Raw genomic sequence first — 18,710 nt, forward strand, 5'->3', positions numbered from 1 at the left:
CTCCACCAACCCATCAAATCACTATTCTTAGCTGTTATATTATATTGCCTCAGTTTGATAAAATGAAATAAATTATTTAAATTCAATGTCTTGTTCAATCAAATATAGACAGCTCTTATACTTGCAAATTAGGAAAACGTGGTGTAAAAAAAAACCCAGTAGATTCTGACATTACCGTGACCTGGATTTGAATTCCACTTTTATGTGACCCTGAGCCATTAAACAAGGAGACTCATTTTTCTCATATATAAAATAAAGAGGTTGAAAAATTTGGAGACTCTATTAAAAATTATTTAAAATAATTTAGCTCATAGTGATAAATCATCATGAGCTACTAAAATTTCTATGCGACATATTCCTTCTCTGCACACTGAGGGCCTATTCCAGGTTCAGGGCCTGGACTAAATAAACAAACAAAATCCCGTCATTTGGACTTGAAATAGTCATTCCATATTTAAGCAGAAATAAAGGAAATTGTGACAAATCAACTCTTACCTTTCCCACGAAACACAAAAGATGGGGACTCTGTGAAGTAGGCTTAAGGGGACACACAGTATTTTTCTGTGATTTCCTCATAATAAATGATGCTAGATGTGAGCTTCTGTGTACAGTCGATTTATCTTCTGAAATAATAATTGGTAGTTCCTGTCCTGAGAGGTATATTTAATATCAACCCTCAAATGTGGCATCTTTCACAGAATAGCAAGCAGTGATATTTCAAAACTTAACATAAATATCTAAAATAAATCCTCAAATGGAATAGCTTTGGGCTTGAGAGTCTGCAAAGATACCATTTTTAAAACTGGGAGGTTGCGTTCGGTTCCCCAGAAGCGAATTCGGTGTTTCTGGGATAGCACATAAGACGGGAAGGGTGTTAGGAGGGAGGGAGGGACTTTCCCCGCATCGGCTAGTGTCCGAGATAAATCTTTCACGAGGGAAGAAAGAAAATGAATTCAGCTCTTCTGGAGGATCTGAGATTGAAAACCCGAGATTTACGTGTGGGATATTCCAATGGTTCTGGAAAAACTTTCCACTTCTGTTTAACTTCATTTTTACTGCTTCCCAAAACCTTTTAGTGTGCCACAAACTAAAAAGGCCTCACTGTAGAGGATGCTTCGTAAGTGCTACTGTAAAAACACACCCCGATCACACTCTTTTTATATTAGTGTTGTGTAACTATAAATCTAGTGATATGACAATTTTATTTTTTTCACAGAAGAAAGCTCAGCATTGTATTAGTAGGAAACAAACCAGATCAGTGCACCCACACTAGTCACTACAAAAGCGACAGCTATTCCTTCAAATGATTAACACTGAGTCATTTTAAGGACCCGATTCTGAACTGGGTCCTGACTGGAGAACCGCGTGGGGCTAATAGCAGTCGGATGCTGCCCAGGTCGAAAATGGAAATAATCATTCCACTGCTCTGCCAGTAATGGCCGGCCTTCAACAAAATTGCTTCCATGTGTCCCTGGATTGGCGAGATAGTTGCCTCCTAAATGATAATGCGTCGCTGCACTGACAGTTCCAAAGAGGGCGTGGAAATCTGTGCTTCACAGCGCCAATGGCAGAGGGCTGGTGTGCCTCTGGGTAGAGCTCAGCGGGGGTTTCCAGTGTCCTAGGTGCTGAGGCTTGTTGTTATAACAACAGGGACTCACAGAGGAAAGGAAGAGAGACACCAAGAATTAGGCGGGTTGCAGAAGAGAAGCCATGGAACTTTCAGTGTAACTATCATGCTGTGTCCTCTCTTAACCTGCATGATGAATCTAGGCATGGATGGAGGAAGGAGTGTGTCCTCACGGACAACAAGCCTCCCGAGAGCTTGTCCATCCGCCTCTCACCTGTCAGTCAGGGAACGAGCATGACAGAAGTGACGACTGACTGATGACCACGATCAAGGGCTAGGCTGGCTTCGGGTTGAGGCCACTATTTATAGTTACATAATCTTGAGTTAAGGGTTACTTCAGTCTCTCCAAGCCTCTTAAAAATAAAATCATTCGAAATAGCCTTATGCAGAAGATGCAGTCATAAATTTCCCCAAACACAATGCTCTTTTCAGAAAGGAATCATTTGGTTTTCTTCGTGGTTGCCTTTCTTTCTTTTTCCTCTTTTTGTGATAGCTTTCCTTCCTTCACTTTGAGTGTTCAAATGCTTGTGAAAATATTCTTCAAATGCTCTGGCAGGTTTGGCTCAGTGGTTAGAGCGTCAGCCTGCGGTCCAGAGAGACCCAGGTTCGGTTCCTGCTAAGGGCACATGCCTCGGTTGCAGTCTGTCCCCGGCCCAGGTTGGGTTGTGCGGGTGGCGACCACTCAATGTGTCCCTTTCACGTCGATGTTTCTCTCTCTCTCCCTCCCACTCTATCTGAACAAAATATGGGAGAGTGTCCTCGGGTGAGGATAAAAATATATATATATATTCTTCAGAAAGTTCTCTCTAAATGCATCATATAGGTACAAATATCTATATATGTTTCTCAGCCAAAGGAAAAAAAATGCAAATACAGAAAGGAAGAATCTGGTATGTATTTTTAGACAACACAAGTTTGTTATTCAGCATATGATAGCAAGGAACGCAGACATCAATGCCCAAATTTGCCAAGGCTCAAAATACCTTGTTTTCCTAGGCACCCCCAATTTACTAACCTCACATCACACATCTTAAAAACACATGCACACACAAAGAGGGAGCGAATCAAATAAGGAATGATTGGTGTTATTTCTACACATAGCAACCATAGCACTAACTGTTCTGAAATACATCACACTGACCTTCAGCGCAATGAGAAATAAGACAGACGTCCCTTTAAGCTCTTATCGTCTTTATTGAACATAATTTCTAAGCCATGGGGAAGATCTTATCTTCCAGTCACACCAAAAATTCATTCCACAACTATGAAAACAAACACATAATTTCATCCATGCTCCAGATCTATTCAAGAAGGGCAGCTAGGCCCTGGCCATTTTGGTTCAGCATTAGAGCATCGGCCTGTGGTCCAGAGAGACCTGGGTTCAGTTCCTTCTAAGGGCATGAATCTCAGTTGCAGTTTGTCCCCGGCCCTGGTTGGGGTCGTGTGGGTGGCAGCCAATGGATGTGTCTCTCTCACATCGATGTTTGTCTCTCTCTCTCTCTTCCCCCCTTTCTCCCTCTTGCTCTATCTAAAAGATGAATGCAAAAATGCCCTCAGGTGAGAATAAAAAAAAAATTTTAAAAAAAAAGAAGGGCAGCTAGTTTCCTTGGGCTTAGTAAAAAAGCACCAGACACAATTCTCAAAATAAGTGTTTCCAGAGAAGGTGATGAGAAAACATGGAAACTTCACACTCAACTAATTCTCATCTTCAAGAAAAAGAAAACTCTCACAGTGAAGAATGCACACACCCCACCCATGAGAAATGAAAAACATAGCTTTTAGTTTGAGTCTATCAATTACTAATTTTGTAACTTCGGAGCAAGCGATTTCATTTCCCGAGCCACAGAAAAATCGAGGTAATTCCACCTCATGGCCTGCTGCAAGAACTAAATGAGATGGAGGACAAATATTTGTGAAAGCCCATCAGAAACAATGGAGCAGCATCTACTATAAGGTGGTGGAGCCATGATTATCATTGCTGTCAAGGTTGATCATACATTTACTTTTTCCTTGATTTTTTTTCCCCCTAAAGAATGAGATGAATCTTGAGTCTCATCATGGCAGAACCAGGGACAAGTCAGCCGAGAAAGGCTAGTTTGTTGTCTCTCTTTCATTGTTTCTATCTTTCCTTTATTGTTCCTCATCTCCCGCTCTGGTACACCTCCACTGCCTCTGGTTCTTCTGATTTGTTTGTTTGTTGTTTTTCAGCATGTGGAGTTCTGGTTAATAGAAGTTTTACATTAGGATAGCATCTTCGAGATCAAGCTGTGGTATATATTTAAAAGCACTAGACTGGGGACTCATTTCTTTTATAATTGCTTATTTGTAAACAAAGTGAAACTGCAATTTGCAATGCTATTTTAGATACAATTTATTCTTTTTCCTAGCCATTAATTTTTTTTCCCACCCCATCCCAAGGATTTATTTTCTGCAGTTTGGCTACAACATGGTACTGCTGTGTACGGTGTGGAACAGCACATGAAAAGCACTTGCTGAGTTCAGTCCGTCCCCTAATTTGAGACCAGGCCTTGACATGAGGGCCAGAAAGTAATCTTTGAAACTCGGGGAAGCATGAGTGAGGTTTGTTTGGAACTAGAAAAAGGGAGGATGAAAAAACAAAGGTCTACTGCAGAGTAGAACATAACAGCAGCTACAAAGTGGAGCATCACTTCTATAGAAAGCAGTAATAACCCGTCAGGGTGACTATGTATGTTTTCGATGGAACCCTAATGGTTCCTTCTTCAGTATGGTCTTCTTATGCTAAGGTCTGAACGAGTACAGGGCTCTGATTTAAATTTTCTTTGTTATACTAACTAGCTAGAAATATTGCGATCATGTTGCCTGAAGAAGAAGGAATGAGAGAACCACATACCACTGGATTTGGAATCTTGCCTCTGCCACTTACAGACCATAGATCCTTGGGCAAGTTACTTCACTTTCCTGTGCCTTAGTTTTCCCAACCATAAAAAACGGATAACAGCCCGACTGGTGTGGCTCAGTGGTGGAGCACTGACCCATGTACAAAGGGATCACCGGTTCGATTCCCGGTCAGGGCACATGCCCAGGTTGTGCGCCTGATCCCTAGTGGGGGGCGTGCAGGAGGCGGCCAGTTGATGTTCTCATTGATGTTTCCATCTCTCTCTTTCTCCCTTCCTCTCTCTCTCTAAAATCAATAAAGAAAAACATTTTTTTTTTAAAAAAAAGGATAACAGCATGAGGATATCATGAAAATTAAATGAGATAACGTATGCAGATAACAGCGCTTGAGGTTGGAAATATGGGGACCTGTCGTTTTATTATTATCAGACATTTGATTCTCCTGAACACAGACAGCACTACAGATATTCTAGCTCACTGGGGAAACAACATCCTAAAGTTTCTCTCCCATGGTGTCAACTTGTCCCAGCATTTGCATGCCACAGCGGTACAAGCGAAAAATACCCTGCACAAAGGGGAGAGGGCTGCTGAGCTTTTAAGAGGTAAAAGAAGGTTAAAATACTTGGAAAAACAAACATGTCCACAAAGTATCATTTTCCAAATCCTACAAGGGAATAAGGGACATATTCTGTGACTCATGACGTTTCTCTAGGACTATCTGATGGGCCACACAGATAAAGGAAGAGCAAGAGAAGAAATATTGTAGACTTCCGAAAGCTTCTAACTCTGCTTTATGGGGCATAGTCATTAAAGCGGGATAATTTGATCCATACCCACTAAGCTTTACAGTTTCCAATTCAAACAACTGCAATCGATGCTTCAGTTTTCTCTGTTCTTCACCCTTAAATTACAGCCCCAAGCCTGGTGCTCTTTATACTCTTAGTATTAGGCTATAAAAGGGAATCGAAAATAATATTCATTAATTATGAGTGGCGAAAAGATCAAGTCAAGTGGAATCAATACACAAGAGAAACATCTGACAAAATCAGAAAGAAAGAGAAACCACACGAATACAAGAAGGTGAGTGGCCCTGAATCAGTGTAGCCAAGTGAGAAGTCCTCTTACTGCTATCGGCACAAGTTAACTGGGAAGCTGGTCCATGGCACAGCGACTGAGCAAGAAGTGATTAGAAAGACATGTGCTCTCAGACTTCAGAATTTTGCCTGTCATGATGGTGACACAAAAATGGTCGCTACCATTGATTACTGAGCACCTACTCTGTGATAAGGATCATATGGAGCACTTTACATGCGTAAATTTACTTAATTGTCATAACAATGCTTTATAGGGTTGCCAGATAGGAAACAAAAATATAGGGTTCCCACTTTAAATTTCAACTTCAAACAAACAATTACATTTTTTTTTCTTGTAAGTATGCCCCTTGAAATATTTGGCACCTGCTCATACCAAAAAGTAATTGTAGTTTATCTGAAATTTAACTGTGAGTTCTGTATTTCATCTGGCAGCCCTAACACCGAGAGACAAGTATTAATACTCTCATTTTGCTGATGAGGCAGGTGAGATTCAGAGCAATTAGGTCATTAGTTCAAGTCTGTATAGCTATTATGTAACATATCTGGGGTTTAAAATATCTAACAACAAAGCTTGCATTCACAACCAGCGTAATGCACTGTCTCTGTGATGTTCTCTCCTAGATCTGGATGGCCATCCCCCTATTCTCCTGTTGAAATCCTGGTTGGCCTTCAAAGTCCAATTTTTAGAACATATGCCTTTTGAATCCTTCTTAAATTGTCTACAATAAGAATGTTCCCATAACTTTATTTATATCTCTGTTCCAGCCCTTAGTACAGTTTGGCTTCTATTCTAGCAGGTTAAGTATAGATCCCTGCAGTGGACATTCTTCATATCTGTTTCCCTGTTCTGACATCACCGCTCTCTTCTTTGGGGCAAGTGTCTTTCCCTTGCTGTGTGCACTCCGGGTGGGAGGAGAACCAAGCTTTATAGAAGCTGAAGGAGAGGTCTCCCCCATCCCATCCTTTCTCTCATCTGCCTCTACCCAGCCAAAGGAAAGATGCATGGCCGGTAGGACGTCTCTCTTAGGTCTTCAAAACTTGAGACAAACAATGCAAAACTAGGAAAAAAAAAAAAAAAGTAATTCATTGATTTCAGATAGTTTAGTACTTCATTCTGTTTTTTTTCCAAGGCTGGTTCTCCAGGCTTTCTATATCATTCAGATTTCAATTCCTTCTCTGCTTGGATTAAATAATTGGTTTCAGTTATTTATAAGCAAATAACACGGACTGATCATCTCTTTGGACATGACCATGAGCTAAGGACCACGTGTAATAGAGTTCTACACCATTTCAGCCCCGAGGAAGTATCTTCCATATAAACACTTGTCAGTACATTATAGGCACTCGGACAAGTTTGCAGTCTCGAAGGGAAAAGAACTGAAATTACGTAGGGCTAATGGCACGGAGAACTACAAGGCTGTCTGGCTCTTTCTTTACATACTTAACAACCGGCTTTCAGAAAGCACTTTGGGAATTGGGATTATTAACTTTGTAAAAAGTAGATGGATGACTTAATAGGGCTCAATGTGGCTAAAATGTCCCTGCTGCTCCTAAGATCTATGACTCTGTGCAAATAAGAAGCTGAGTTTGAAAGCTCTTCAATAATCTCGCAGCAGAGTGGTGATGCATTAGTACGAGTACGCTGAAAACAAAAGGTTGAAATTGAAGTCCCATCTACCTTGCAGAATAATATGCATTTTAAATATGCACGTTTTTCCATTTTAATCAGTTTTATTAATTCACGCTTTCAGTTCTTATTCCGTTAAAAACAAGACACATTACATACATCCTCCGGTCAGCCTATAAATGCATGCAGCTCGTTCCGTGTATCAAAAGTAATAAATAATGGTGATAAAATACCAAGGCAAGTTATAAAAATGACAACCCTGCCTTCAACAGTATTTAACACTCCAACCTAGCACAATAACCCCACATGATACATAAAAGTGCCGCCCATGAGAACATGCACTGTGTAGGTCTTCAGTATTGGGCTTAGACTTGATCTTTTTAAAAACACAGTAGGGCTTTTTCACTCCCTGAAACTTGCAATATAGTGCAAGGTATATTGACATCAATATTACTACATTCATATGCCAAAAAACTTCACAAATACATTAAAAAGAAGGAAATAAGAACAAGCATCATTCTCACAGTATGTTTAATAAAAGTCAGAATGAAATTTTTATTGTACAAAAGAGTAAGCTATGTCACTTGGAACAGACAAAACAAAGCTAGAAACTAAAGCAGAATAGGGAGCGTGCATTTAGCAGTAGGGATCCTCCAGTTACACTCAGTATAAATTGATTGAAACCAGAATAGTGTGAACAGCATGATGGAGATGAGGCAGGCCACCCTGGCTTAGCAAATAATCCAGCATGATCACTCCGTAGGACTGTGGTAGAGGCTATTTAAAGGAGCATCCAACTACCCACCACAGATGGGGGTTCCTTCACCTGAATCCCCCTAAAGGCTCTAGAAATAAATCACTTGATGATAAAAGACAATCTCTGCACACCCCATCCTTCCCCAACAGAATCATTTACATCACATTTATTTGAAAAGGAAAAAAAAATTCTCTTGCACTTGGAGTAAGTTTTCAAGGGACTTGCCCTCCCCCCCCCCCTGATTTTTTTCCCCTTTCTGAAATCACCTAAAGAAGTTATATAGGTTTAATTAAGAACTTACACAAAAAGTAGGGGTGCTTTATTCACAATAAAGACTTGGAATCAGCTTGTTTCCAAGACGAGTCTCTGGGACTGGTGAGGGAGGGTATGTTGTAGAACGAGCAGATTTTAAGCAAAAGCAAAGATGCTCCAAAGGAGAAAAGTGCGCTTGTCCTTGTCCTTGAAGGAGCTCACTCTGCTTGAAGGTAGCAGAGTGTACACAGCAAGGCCTGTGGTGCACACACAGCTCTGCCCAGGCCAGCCAGGCTTCAAGCTGGGTCCCTACGGTCATGGATTCAGCGAGGACACAAGGCATCCTTCTCTTGCTCTAACTAGAAAGAGAACGAGAGAGCGCACACATGTACAGTTTCGTGGTGCATCCTGTGTAATGCTTTAAAGGACAGCTCTCCTATCAATTGTCACTGGATTCTAAACAGTGAAATGTATTGTCTGGATAGAAAAACATAAATTACAGAGCCACATGCTTCCATTACTTAGAAAAATAAAACAGAAGCCAGTGTAAAAACTTCACACCTTGAAAGAAAAACTCCACAGTGGTACCTGGGAGCATCACTTGCTCCGTTAGGCTTTGCTTTCCAAGTGGCAAGTCTATAACATCCTTTAAGAACAAAAGGACAAAAACTGAAAAGAAGAAGAGAAAAAACAGAAGCAAATAGAGACCGACTCACAGAGAGCAGACTCAGTGCTGTTGGGGGCGGGTGGGATGGTCGGTGGGCAGGTGAAGTGATTATGCAAAAAGGGGGCAAAAAGAGAAAAAACTCACGGACGCAGACAACAGTGTGGTGACTGCCGGGAGCGGGGAGGTGGAGGAGGGTGTGGGGGACAAATGGCGATGGACAGAGACTTGACTTGGGTGGTGAGCACACGAGACAGTGTGCAGATGATGTGTTGTGAAACTGTGTACCCGAAACCTACACACTGTTGTTAACCAGTGTCATCCGATATATTCAACAACAAGGAAAAAAACAGAACAAAAGGAGTTAAGATGCTATCGTAACTGTCCGTTTTGGAGGTGAGGATGGGTGCTTCAGTGAGTGAATCTCCAATGTTTATGTTACGACATCTAGGCTCACACCCCACTACAATGAGGCCCAAAGATATTCTACAATGTTGACACAAACAGAAATAACAGCACAAACGTGTTTTATGTACCAGTTTAAAAAATTAAGACTTGTCCTGCCTGGTTTGGCTGAGTGGTCAGAGTGTCATCCCCTTGGACCATAGGGTCGAGGGCTCGATTCCCAGTCAAGGGCACATACCTGGGTTGCAGGGTCAGGCAGGAGGCAACCAATCATTGTGTTCTCTCTCACATCAATGTTTCTCTCTCTCTTCCTCCCTCCCTCCCTCTCTTCCACTCTATCCAAAAATCAGTGGAAAATATCCTTGGGTGAGGATTAACAACAACAACTAAGACTTTAAGTCTGCACAAAGAAAACCTGACATTAAATAAAGGGTCAGATTTCCTATTATATACACAACCTGATCTTTTGAAACAAAAAGTAGGTATTTAACATCACAAGAAGAAGCACAATAAATAAGTATTCAGATGACTAGCTAAAATACGACCAAAATATTGCAAAAGCATACCAAAATGCTTCTTTAAATTCAAACATCATTTGTTGAATGCGATACAGATCAACTTTTGTTTGTGTTTTGCGTGTGTGTGTGCATGTGCGTGTGTGTGGATGTGTGTGTGTGTTGGAGGAATGTGTGTGAGTGTGTGTTGTGTCTGGTTTTATATTTTTTTCTTCTTTGTTGATTGAGAACTTCTCCACTGAGTACAGAATGAGAGAGGCTGTAAGTAACCAAAAAGACCATGAGTGTTGTGCCTTTTTACAAAGAATTATAAAGTTACCTAAGGGCTATTTCTATCCTCGTTACTATCTGTTTACAAATACATACTCCCCCAAATGATGCAATAAACTAAGCAAAATAGGTCATGTTTGACAACATCACATGCTCTAAGATTTCGAATTGGGGGATTAAAAATTGTGCTATCATATGTAGGTATGTAAACACAGGTTTTTAACCCTTAAATTCGTTGCTACTGTAAAAATCTGGGAAGTTTAATCTCATCCCATTACATCCAACTTACAATGAAATGTTGGTTTTAAATTAAAAAGGAAAAAGCAGGATCTTTCTAGACAGACAAATGTAGTGATGTGTTTTTAAGTGACTAGAGTTATGCTAAATTACCCCATGCTGATGTTACACTGTTAGGAAATACCTCAATAACATGTCTTTAAATTGTATTACAGTAGTATCAGTATAGGACTCTGCCTGGGTCAGTCTGTGCAATTCTGGACACTGTTTTCAAAGAAGCAACCGTGAAATAAGACTGTCACTAAGAACAGAGTAGGCAGGATGGTGAAGAATCTAAAAAAAGAAGTCACTGAAGGAAACATTGAAGCAAGTGGGAAATGATTCAGTTGACAGCTCAGATGAGTGAACAACTGAAGGATCATCATTTGAAAGAAGAATTAGATTTACTCTGTGTAACTTCAGAATGCAAACCCGTATCCAATGGGTGGAACAGATTCGACAAACATCAAATAATGTTTAGCAATAAGAACCTACTCTGAATAACACATGGGGGTAGGGGGAGAACACAAAGATAAATTAAATACTGCCTTTTAGGAGAACCATAAAATCTAAAAGCAGGGGGACTGTGATAAGGCTTCCAAGTTCTGTAGAAGATCAGCTCTGACCAGTGACAACTAGAAAGGCTTTGGGGAAAAAGTGGAACTTGGGTTACATTTTGAGAAATGAGAAGTAGAGATTTATTGGGGAAAGGGCCATCCCTAAAAAAGAGGGAGGAGCTTGAGCAACGACAGAGAAGTGGAAAGGAAATAGTGAGGCTGGGGGTGGTTCAAGTAGAACCTGCAGGTTACGAAGTCTATTCAAGGACACAGGCCAGGGAAAAATAGGGGGTTTGACGTGGAGAGTGATCACAAGGTTGCGCTTTCTTCTGGACAGCCACGAAGATTTTTCAGCAGAGGAGGGATAATGTTAATTGTCTCTTCTGTGGTGGAGAACTCTGGAGTGGTCTGGAAAAATAATTAGAGCCATTGAAGGCAACTATCCAACATCCAAACCTTTCCATTGGGCCCTCCAAAATTCTCTTCCCATCACCAGCATTTCCTCAGATTGTTCCCTCATCTTCTCTAAGAAAAGCCAGGTTGTTCCCAGAGGTCACTGCGTCCCTGTGTCTCTTTCGTATGGGACTGTTTTCTCTTACAGCACTGACACCAATGGATCAGGAGGAGAAGGTATCTTCCTTGAGTCTCTTTTTCATTATTGAGGTACGACCGACACATAATTAGTTTCAGCTGTACATAACAATGATTTGACATTTGTACATATTGAAAAATCATCACCACACTCTATCTAGTTAGCATCCGTCACCATACATAGTCATGATTTCTTTTTCTTGTGATGAGAACTTAGAAGACTTGAGTCTTAATGCTACTTCAGACCACTGTTCTTCCCTTTCCCTAAATACCCCAAGCTTTAAATCTCAGGTTGTTATATTACATAATTTTTTATCCCTTATCACTGCATTCACCTGCTGCCTCCCAGGTCATGCTCCCTCACTGCATGATGAAGTTAACTCCTGGCTTATTATCACGCTCCCCAAAACTATTCCATTCTTGACCATTTCAGTATCTACATAGATGATCCTTCCCAAATCCTGGCCTCTCAGTCCTGAGAATTCTTTCCTCCAATGATCTTGCCCTTCACCCGACTACAGTCACTCATTTCATACTCTGGTCTAGACTGGCTTATTACTAATAATAGCACCCCCTCCATAATGTCAGTATCATGCACCCCCTCTCTCATTACTATCTCTTCTCTTTCCAGCTCTTCTTCCCACTACCCTACCTCAACACCCTGTCAACCCTCTGGGACCTCCAACCGATTGCTCCTGCCAACTTTCCACTGTTCCTCACCCCCTTGATGGCTTGACTTCCCTCTTTACAAAGCTTAAATCACATCATCGATTGTTACAATCATTCCCTCTTATGCACCTTTGACTGCCGATCACTCTTTTCCTAATTTTTTGGCAAAATCGCTTGCCCATCTATTCTATGTCTTCACTGGTGTGGCTAAAGAAAAACACACAACCATGGTGACTAGTCCTACTTTAATCATGACTACAACTCTCCAATGGCTCGTTAATGTGACTGGCAATCATATTTCCTCTGTTTGTCATACCATCATATCATCACACCATATCTCTTTCTCTCCCCCTTTCTCTGCTTCTCTCTTTGGTTCCATTCTCATTCTCAGCGATGGCCCTGCTTCCCACATTGCAAATAAAACTGACACAATGTGAAAAGAACTTCTTAGATGCTCATCAAACTCCCAACATCCACATATTCTTCCTTCCCATCTGTTATCACAGACAAACTATTCATGATTGTCTTGTGCATAGCTCTCCTCTCTCTCACCGATGCCCACGCCATGAATTCTGCCCCCTTTCCAACATCATGAATTATCTGCTGGAGAGTTGCTACTCTGAAAAGAATCTCTCCCTTGACCTTACTTCTCCTTCAGCTGCTCCCCTATTTCTTCACTACCCTTCACAGCAAAACAGCTCAAAAGAAAAAAAAAAGTTGTATGTATTCGAAGTATCCAACTCATACCCTTCCATTCTCTCTTAAATTCACTTTAATCAGGGTTTTATCTCAATCACTTTACCAAAACTGCTCTTATCAAAATCCCCACTGATCTTCACTTTACTAAAATCAATGGCCAAGTCTTAGTCTTTGACTTTCTTGACTTTCAGCAACATTTAACCTAGATAACCACTCCTCTCTTCTTGATCAACTTTCCTTACTTCCAAGACATGCCATTTCTGGTTTCTGCCCACTCTTTTTGGGCACTCTTTCTTGATCTTCTTTTGCTGCTGATTCATGTTCTCGCTTACCTTTACTATTGGAATGCCCCAGATTTCAGCTCTTAATATTCTCCCCTTCTCCACTTTTATTTCTTTCTTTTGTCATCTCTTTTCACCTCGCTGCTTTTAAGACCATTTCTATGACAACAACAGTCAATTTTGTATCTCCTTCCCAGAGCAATCTCTCAGACTCCAGACATGTTTATCCCACCACCTACATGATCTTGCCAGTTCTCGGTACTCTCAGGTTCATAAGCAGACTTTTGATCTTGGCTCTACTTCTCCCTTTAAACCCACCAATCTGTTTCCTCTTCAGCCCTCTCCATTGGATACCAATCCAATTTACTTAGATCGAAAACCTTGGAGTCATACTTAGGACTCCTTTCTCTCTTACCATCTAATCCACTGGGAAGTCCTGTTGGTTCATCTTTAAAATACTTCCAGAATACAAATCCTCACTACTGCTTCTGCAACCTCCTACCCCACCCCACCCCACCCCTGGTGAGAACTACCATCATCTCTTGATTAGACTGTTATGGTGGCCTCCTATCTGACCCTTCTCCTTTCATCCTTTCTATCTATAGTCTACTCTCAAACAGTAGCCAATGTGATCTTGGTAAAATATAAGTCATCCCATAGGATTCTTTTGCTCCAAACCCTTAAGTGCCCCAATTTCACACAGGATTTAAAGTCATTACAATGGACTACAAGACCCTGCCCAATCTGCTCCTCCTGACCTCTCTAAGCTGAGCCTCACTTAAGGCTCAGAGGCCTCTGTGCTGTTCCTCAAACTTCCAGACTCATCCCTATCTTAGGCCTGTCCACTGGCTGGCCCTCTGCTGGAATGAACTTGCCAATTTACATGGCTCTCTTGACTCCTTCTAGTCCTTGATCACACATCCCCTCCACAATGTGGCCTACTCTGACCACCTTATTTAAAATTGCAATATGCAATCCTACCACCTGATTCCCCTACCTTTTGTTTTACCCATAGTACTTATTCTCTTCCTAAACACTATATAAGGTATCACGTTTTTGTATTGTCTGTCTCTCCCAGCTGCTATATGGACTCTCTGAGGTCAAAAACCTTTGTCAATTTCGTTATTGTATCCCAAGTACCTGAAGGATGCCTGGCAACCTAGTGGTCCCTCTGTAAATTTTTGTTGAAAGAAAGGGAGGTAGGACAATTAGAAAACTATTGTAATTTGTCAGTGATAACCCAACAAAGCTGGAAAAAAATTGTTTATAAAGAAATCTGTTTTAATAGTCTGAAAAACAGCTAATGATGGTTCATTTCAGTCCTACCCTATATATTACTGGAGATACAAATATAAACAATCTAGAATTTCCACCCTTGAAAACCTTATGGTGGGGAGATAGACAAGTAATTTTAAAATGTTAAAATATAATTGAGCAAAACCAGGGCGTCCTAGAGAAAGCAGCATGAGCAAAGGTTGGGAGACATGAAACAGTACCAAGTGTTTGAAGAGCTGATCGCAAATCAGTCTGATCAGATATCTGATTGATCTTATTAACAGTCTAGTTGGTGTACCAACTTGTCTAGAGTCCCCAGTTACTCAGTGAACAGTGATCGAGGTATTGTTGTGAAGGGGTTTTGTAGATGTGATCAAAGTCTGCAATCAGTTGAAATTAAGTAAGGAAGACTATCCTAGATGATCTGGGCAGGACTGATTCAATTGTTTGAAAGGCCTTAAAAGCAGAATTAAGGCCTCCCTGAAAAAGAAGAAATTCCACCGGTGGACAGCAGCTTCATCTGCACCCAAGAGTTGCAGTCTGCCCTTCCTGACAACCTGCTCCATGGATTTCAGACTTGCGTAAACAGACCTCTTAATCATGAAAGCCAATTCCTTGAAATGAATCTCTAGTATGTATGCGTGGATTAGAAGGGAGGGGCAAGTGGCAGAGGAGATGGCAAATGAAAGAGAACGTGGCAAATGACTATGATGGGGATGGGGGAGGCTTCCGGCTGTTTAACAGATTAGGGGAGAGAGCCAGCAGTAAGGGAGAGGGACCACGAGCGAATGTGGGGACGTGTTCTTCTGAGTAAGGCTCAAGAGAGGAGGGATGGCCAAGGCCACAGGTGAAGGCTACAAGTAAAGACTTATTCAAGGTCATTGGAAAGACCCTCCTCTTCTAAAACCTGTAGGGAAGAGGGGAAGAAAGGGAAGAAAGAGGAACACATCTGGAGATGGAACATAAGGACTCTGCAGTGATTTATGCCCAATAGCCCTGGGGTTTTTCAGTGAAGTCAGAAAATAAGGTTGTCTACTGAGAGAGAGAGAGAGAGAGAGACAGAAACAGAGACAGAGACAGAGACAGAGACAGAGACAGAGAGGATATGAATGGCATGACATGCTTGGCTTTATTTGGGGCTGGGTGGTCATCTGTCAGGACATTACACAGAGGAATCGGGATTGGGTGAGAGTTATGCTAAATGACTTCTAAATTCCCTCAAAATTCAATGTTCTTATGAGTCAGATGAACACTAAAGTTGCCTTTTTCACTGATGTTTCCTGCGCATCCAAAACAATGCCTGGCAAACAGCAGGCACTGAATAAATCCGTTGGTTGAATGAATGAATGAATGAACACTTAAATGAGCTTCTCATCCAAACAGGCAAATAAAACCTTTTTGTTGAAATTATCTACTTTGATATTGACTCATTTTAACTTTTTTTTTTTTTTACACGTTAGAATGCTTCCCATAGCCTTGAAATTCAGTATGATCCCAGTCTTCTGCCCCAATTTTAGCAGGATGGAGGCAAATCAAGTCAGATATCTTGAGCTTCAAAGTGGACATTTTCAGTTTGACTTTTTCCCTGGTCTGTCCCAGAACAAATTATCAAGAAAATGGCCAGATCTCTTTTGTTTTATCAAGCTTTTTTTTTTTTTTTTAACTGAGACAGTGTATTCACTTAGATTTCCACTTAGGTTCGACCACTATAGGCAGGACGCAGCCTTAACCCTTCTGACACAGCGCTCGCTCTCTCTCTCTCTCTCTCTCTCTCTCTCTCTCTCTCTCCTCTTACTGGTCTTTGTGACACTTACACTGACTGAAGTGAAGAAAAGGAAAGAAACATGACTCTTCAAAAAAGCAAGCTTAACTGGAATTTTGGCATAATTCAATCATTAAAATGTAACGCGGGGTGCTGGGTTGCTACTGCCGTGGATCTGTCGAACTGGCCCCGTGCATTACCTGCGTGGGAGGCTTTGGCCTTCCCACCCGTGGTTCCGGAAGAGCTCGCCTCCATTTTTATTGACCTTCTGCTCGGTGGGAGTGAGGAATGCCTGACCACAGGCAGGCGGCGGGACGCTGGCCGGCTTGCCACACTTCGCCGTTGTTGATGGACTTGCAAACGCTTTTCAGCCCCATGAATAGATACACTTAAACCTGGAATGAGAAATAGCACCATTACATTGAAGAAGTGAGTTCAGAAAGGCTCACATGCCAGACTGGGTCCCGTGCAATTCAGGCAGCGTAAGCCACCGTGTGTCCAGTTCTTCAGGAATGGGAGTGATGCTACAATTGTGACACCAACTGATTTCACATTACATTATTTCCTGAACACTGTTTCGTTCACAGCTGGACAACCTCAGATGTCATGACAAGAGTTTTATGAACAGGGATCCAATGAAGTCCAGTATTTAAATGCTTTTCGAAATCCTGGAAAATATTCACATATCTGGCAAGCTACTGCCGGGGGCTACGAGGATTCAGAACTGTTGCTGGGGTATCTGAAATTTCAACAAAAATCAAAGACCTTTCTCCACGGGATTCAGGTAGAGGCCGGAGTTGAAGACTAAACTCAGATTTACTCCTCTGGTAACCTTAGAATTATGTACATTTCTAGACCTATTTTATCTGGAAAAATTTTAAACATATCAAAAGCAAAAATAATGGTATAATGAATCCCACGAAACTACTGTCCAGCTTTAACAAATATCAGGATTTTTCCAATCCCTTTCCATCTCCAGCACTCCCTTTGATGTTGGTTTGCTTTTCGGGTGTCAGAACAGCCTTGAGCAAATCCCATACATCATGTCAAGCTCATCAAAACAATATATCCATTGCACCAATTTACATCGATTATCTCAATATGGATCGCACGTACTGATAAATATGAAATACATCAAATTCTGAGTTCAAAAGCTATATTTTCTAAAAACTGCACTGATCAAATTGCTAAAATCTCAGTTCATCACTCAAGAAAGTTGGTAGAGGGAAAGATGCAAACACCTGTCCTCCTTTTCCTTTATTAACAATGTTTCAAGGTAACCGAGTAGTTGATAAGAGCAAGTTCTTCACTCGGGAAGAATTCCAGCTGATAAATTACTGATGGAAAAGAGACCTAGAGAATCATTTCAGAAGCATCAGTGAGATATGAAAGGTGATGGATCTGTGCAAAGCAGCACTGTGAGGGCAGCGCCGGGCTGCAGAGTCACGGGGATGGACCCAGAGCTGTTCGTTCTAAAAGGCCAAGGAAAGGTGCCAGCCTTGTGAATGCCACCCAGCAGAGGGACTTGGTCAGGAATCATGCCATTGGACAGGGAATAGCGAAGCTTGACAAAATCACCGAATCTTTTATTAAGAAGAGAATCTTGTGACACCTGAAGGTAGAAATTTTAAAGTTAGAAGTTGCTTCAGTGGCTAGCTGAATAGTCTGGTGAGCCTGGCGGGGTGGGACAGTCAGCTTATATACTACCAGGACTGGAAGGCGACAGCAAGAAGTCTGCTGAAAACCCCGACGTGTGGAAATGAAAAGCCTGCTCAGAGGTAAACTATAAATCAGTAATCATGGGTCATGTGAGAAGTAGGAAGAGTCACCTTAAATTTCCCCAAGGTGGGGAAAAAAGATATAACCTGGGTCAAGTTGCAAATTCTAACAAATTTTAAGAAACAATGACTCGTCCAGACAGTGTGACTCAGTAGTTGAGCATCGACCCATGCACCAAGAGGTCACTGGTTCGATTCCTGGTCAGGGCACATGCCCAGGTTGTGGGCCTGATCCCCAGTGGGGGGCATGCAGGAGGCGGCCAATTTATGTTCTCTCTCATCGATGTTTCTCTCTCTCTCTCCCTCTCCCTTCCTCGCTCTCTAAAATCAATAAAGGAAAACAATTATTTTAAAAAGAAAAGAAATGATGTCTCAAGTCAGAGTGAGGTTTGGTCAGCCATGGTAGTATAAAACCAACCAACCAACAAAAACAGTATAATAGAGACAAATTGGGGAGCACCCACCAGGCGTCAGCACAGAGTTCGAGAATTCCAAGCGCACAGCCAGGCAGTCCTGACACCCGGCTGCACTCTCCTTCACCCATGTACATGCCCTCGCTCTGCCAGTGCTCAGCAGCCGACCTTCAGATTAGGACGTGGCCGCCAGCGCAGGGGGGAATGATGATACCCGTGTTCCTGCCTACCCGGCAGACAGGGTTCTGGTGTGAGCTAGCAAACTGGCCTCCTGGCTTTCTACACGTCTATCTCCCGTGAACTGCTTGGTATGAGTCCAGC

The 18,710-nt window shown here is 41.7% G+C and overlaps 1 protein-coding gene across 1 annotated transcript in view; it reads right to left on the minus strand.

Moving 5' to 3' along the window:
* The window catches only part of ANO4 (anoctamin 4), a 289,216-nt gene that overhangs the window by 179,326 nt on the left and 91,180 nt on the right, over window positions 1-18,710 (minus strand). Inside the window, exon 2 of the mRNA XM_036251806.1 lies at window positions 16,399-16,593. Coding sequence (XP_036107699.1) covers window positions 16,399-16,453 — 55 coding nt within the window. The 5' untranslated portion in view covers window positions 16,454-16,593. The remainder of the gene's footprint in view (window positions 1-16,398; window positions 16,594-18,710) is intronic.

Source organism: Molossus molossus, unplaced genomic scaffold (assembly GCF_014108415.1).
Source record: "Molossus molossus isolate mMolMol1 unplaced genomic scaffold, mMolMol1.p scaffold_m16_p_10, whole genome shotgun sequence".
In the NCBI taxonomy this organism is placed as follows: domain Eukaryota; kingdom Metazoa; phylum Chordata; class Mammalia; order Chiroptera; family Molossidae; genus Molossus; species Molossus molossus.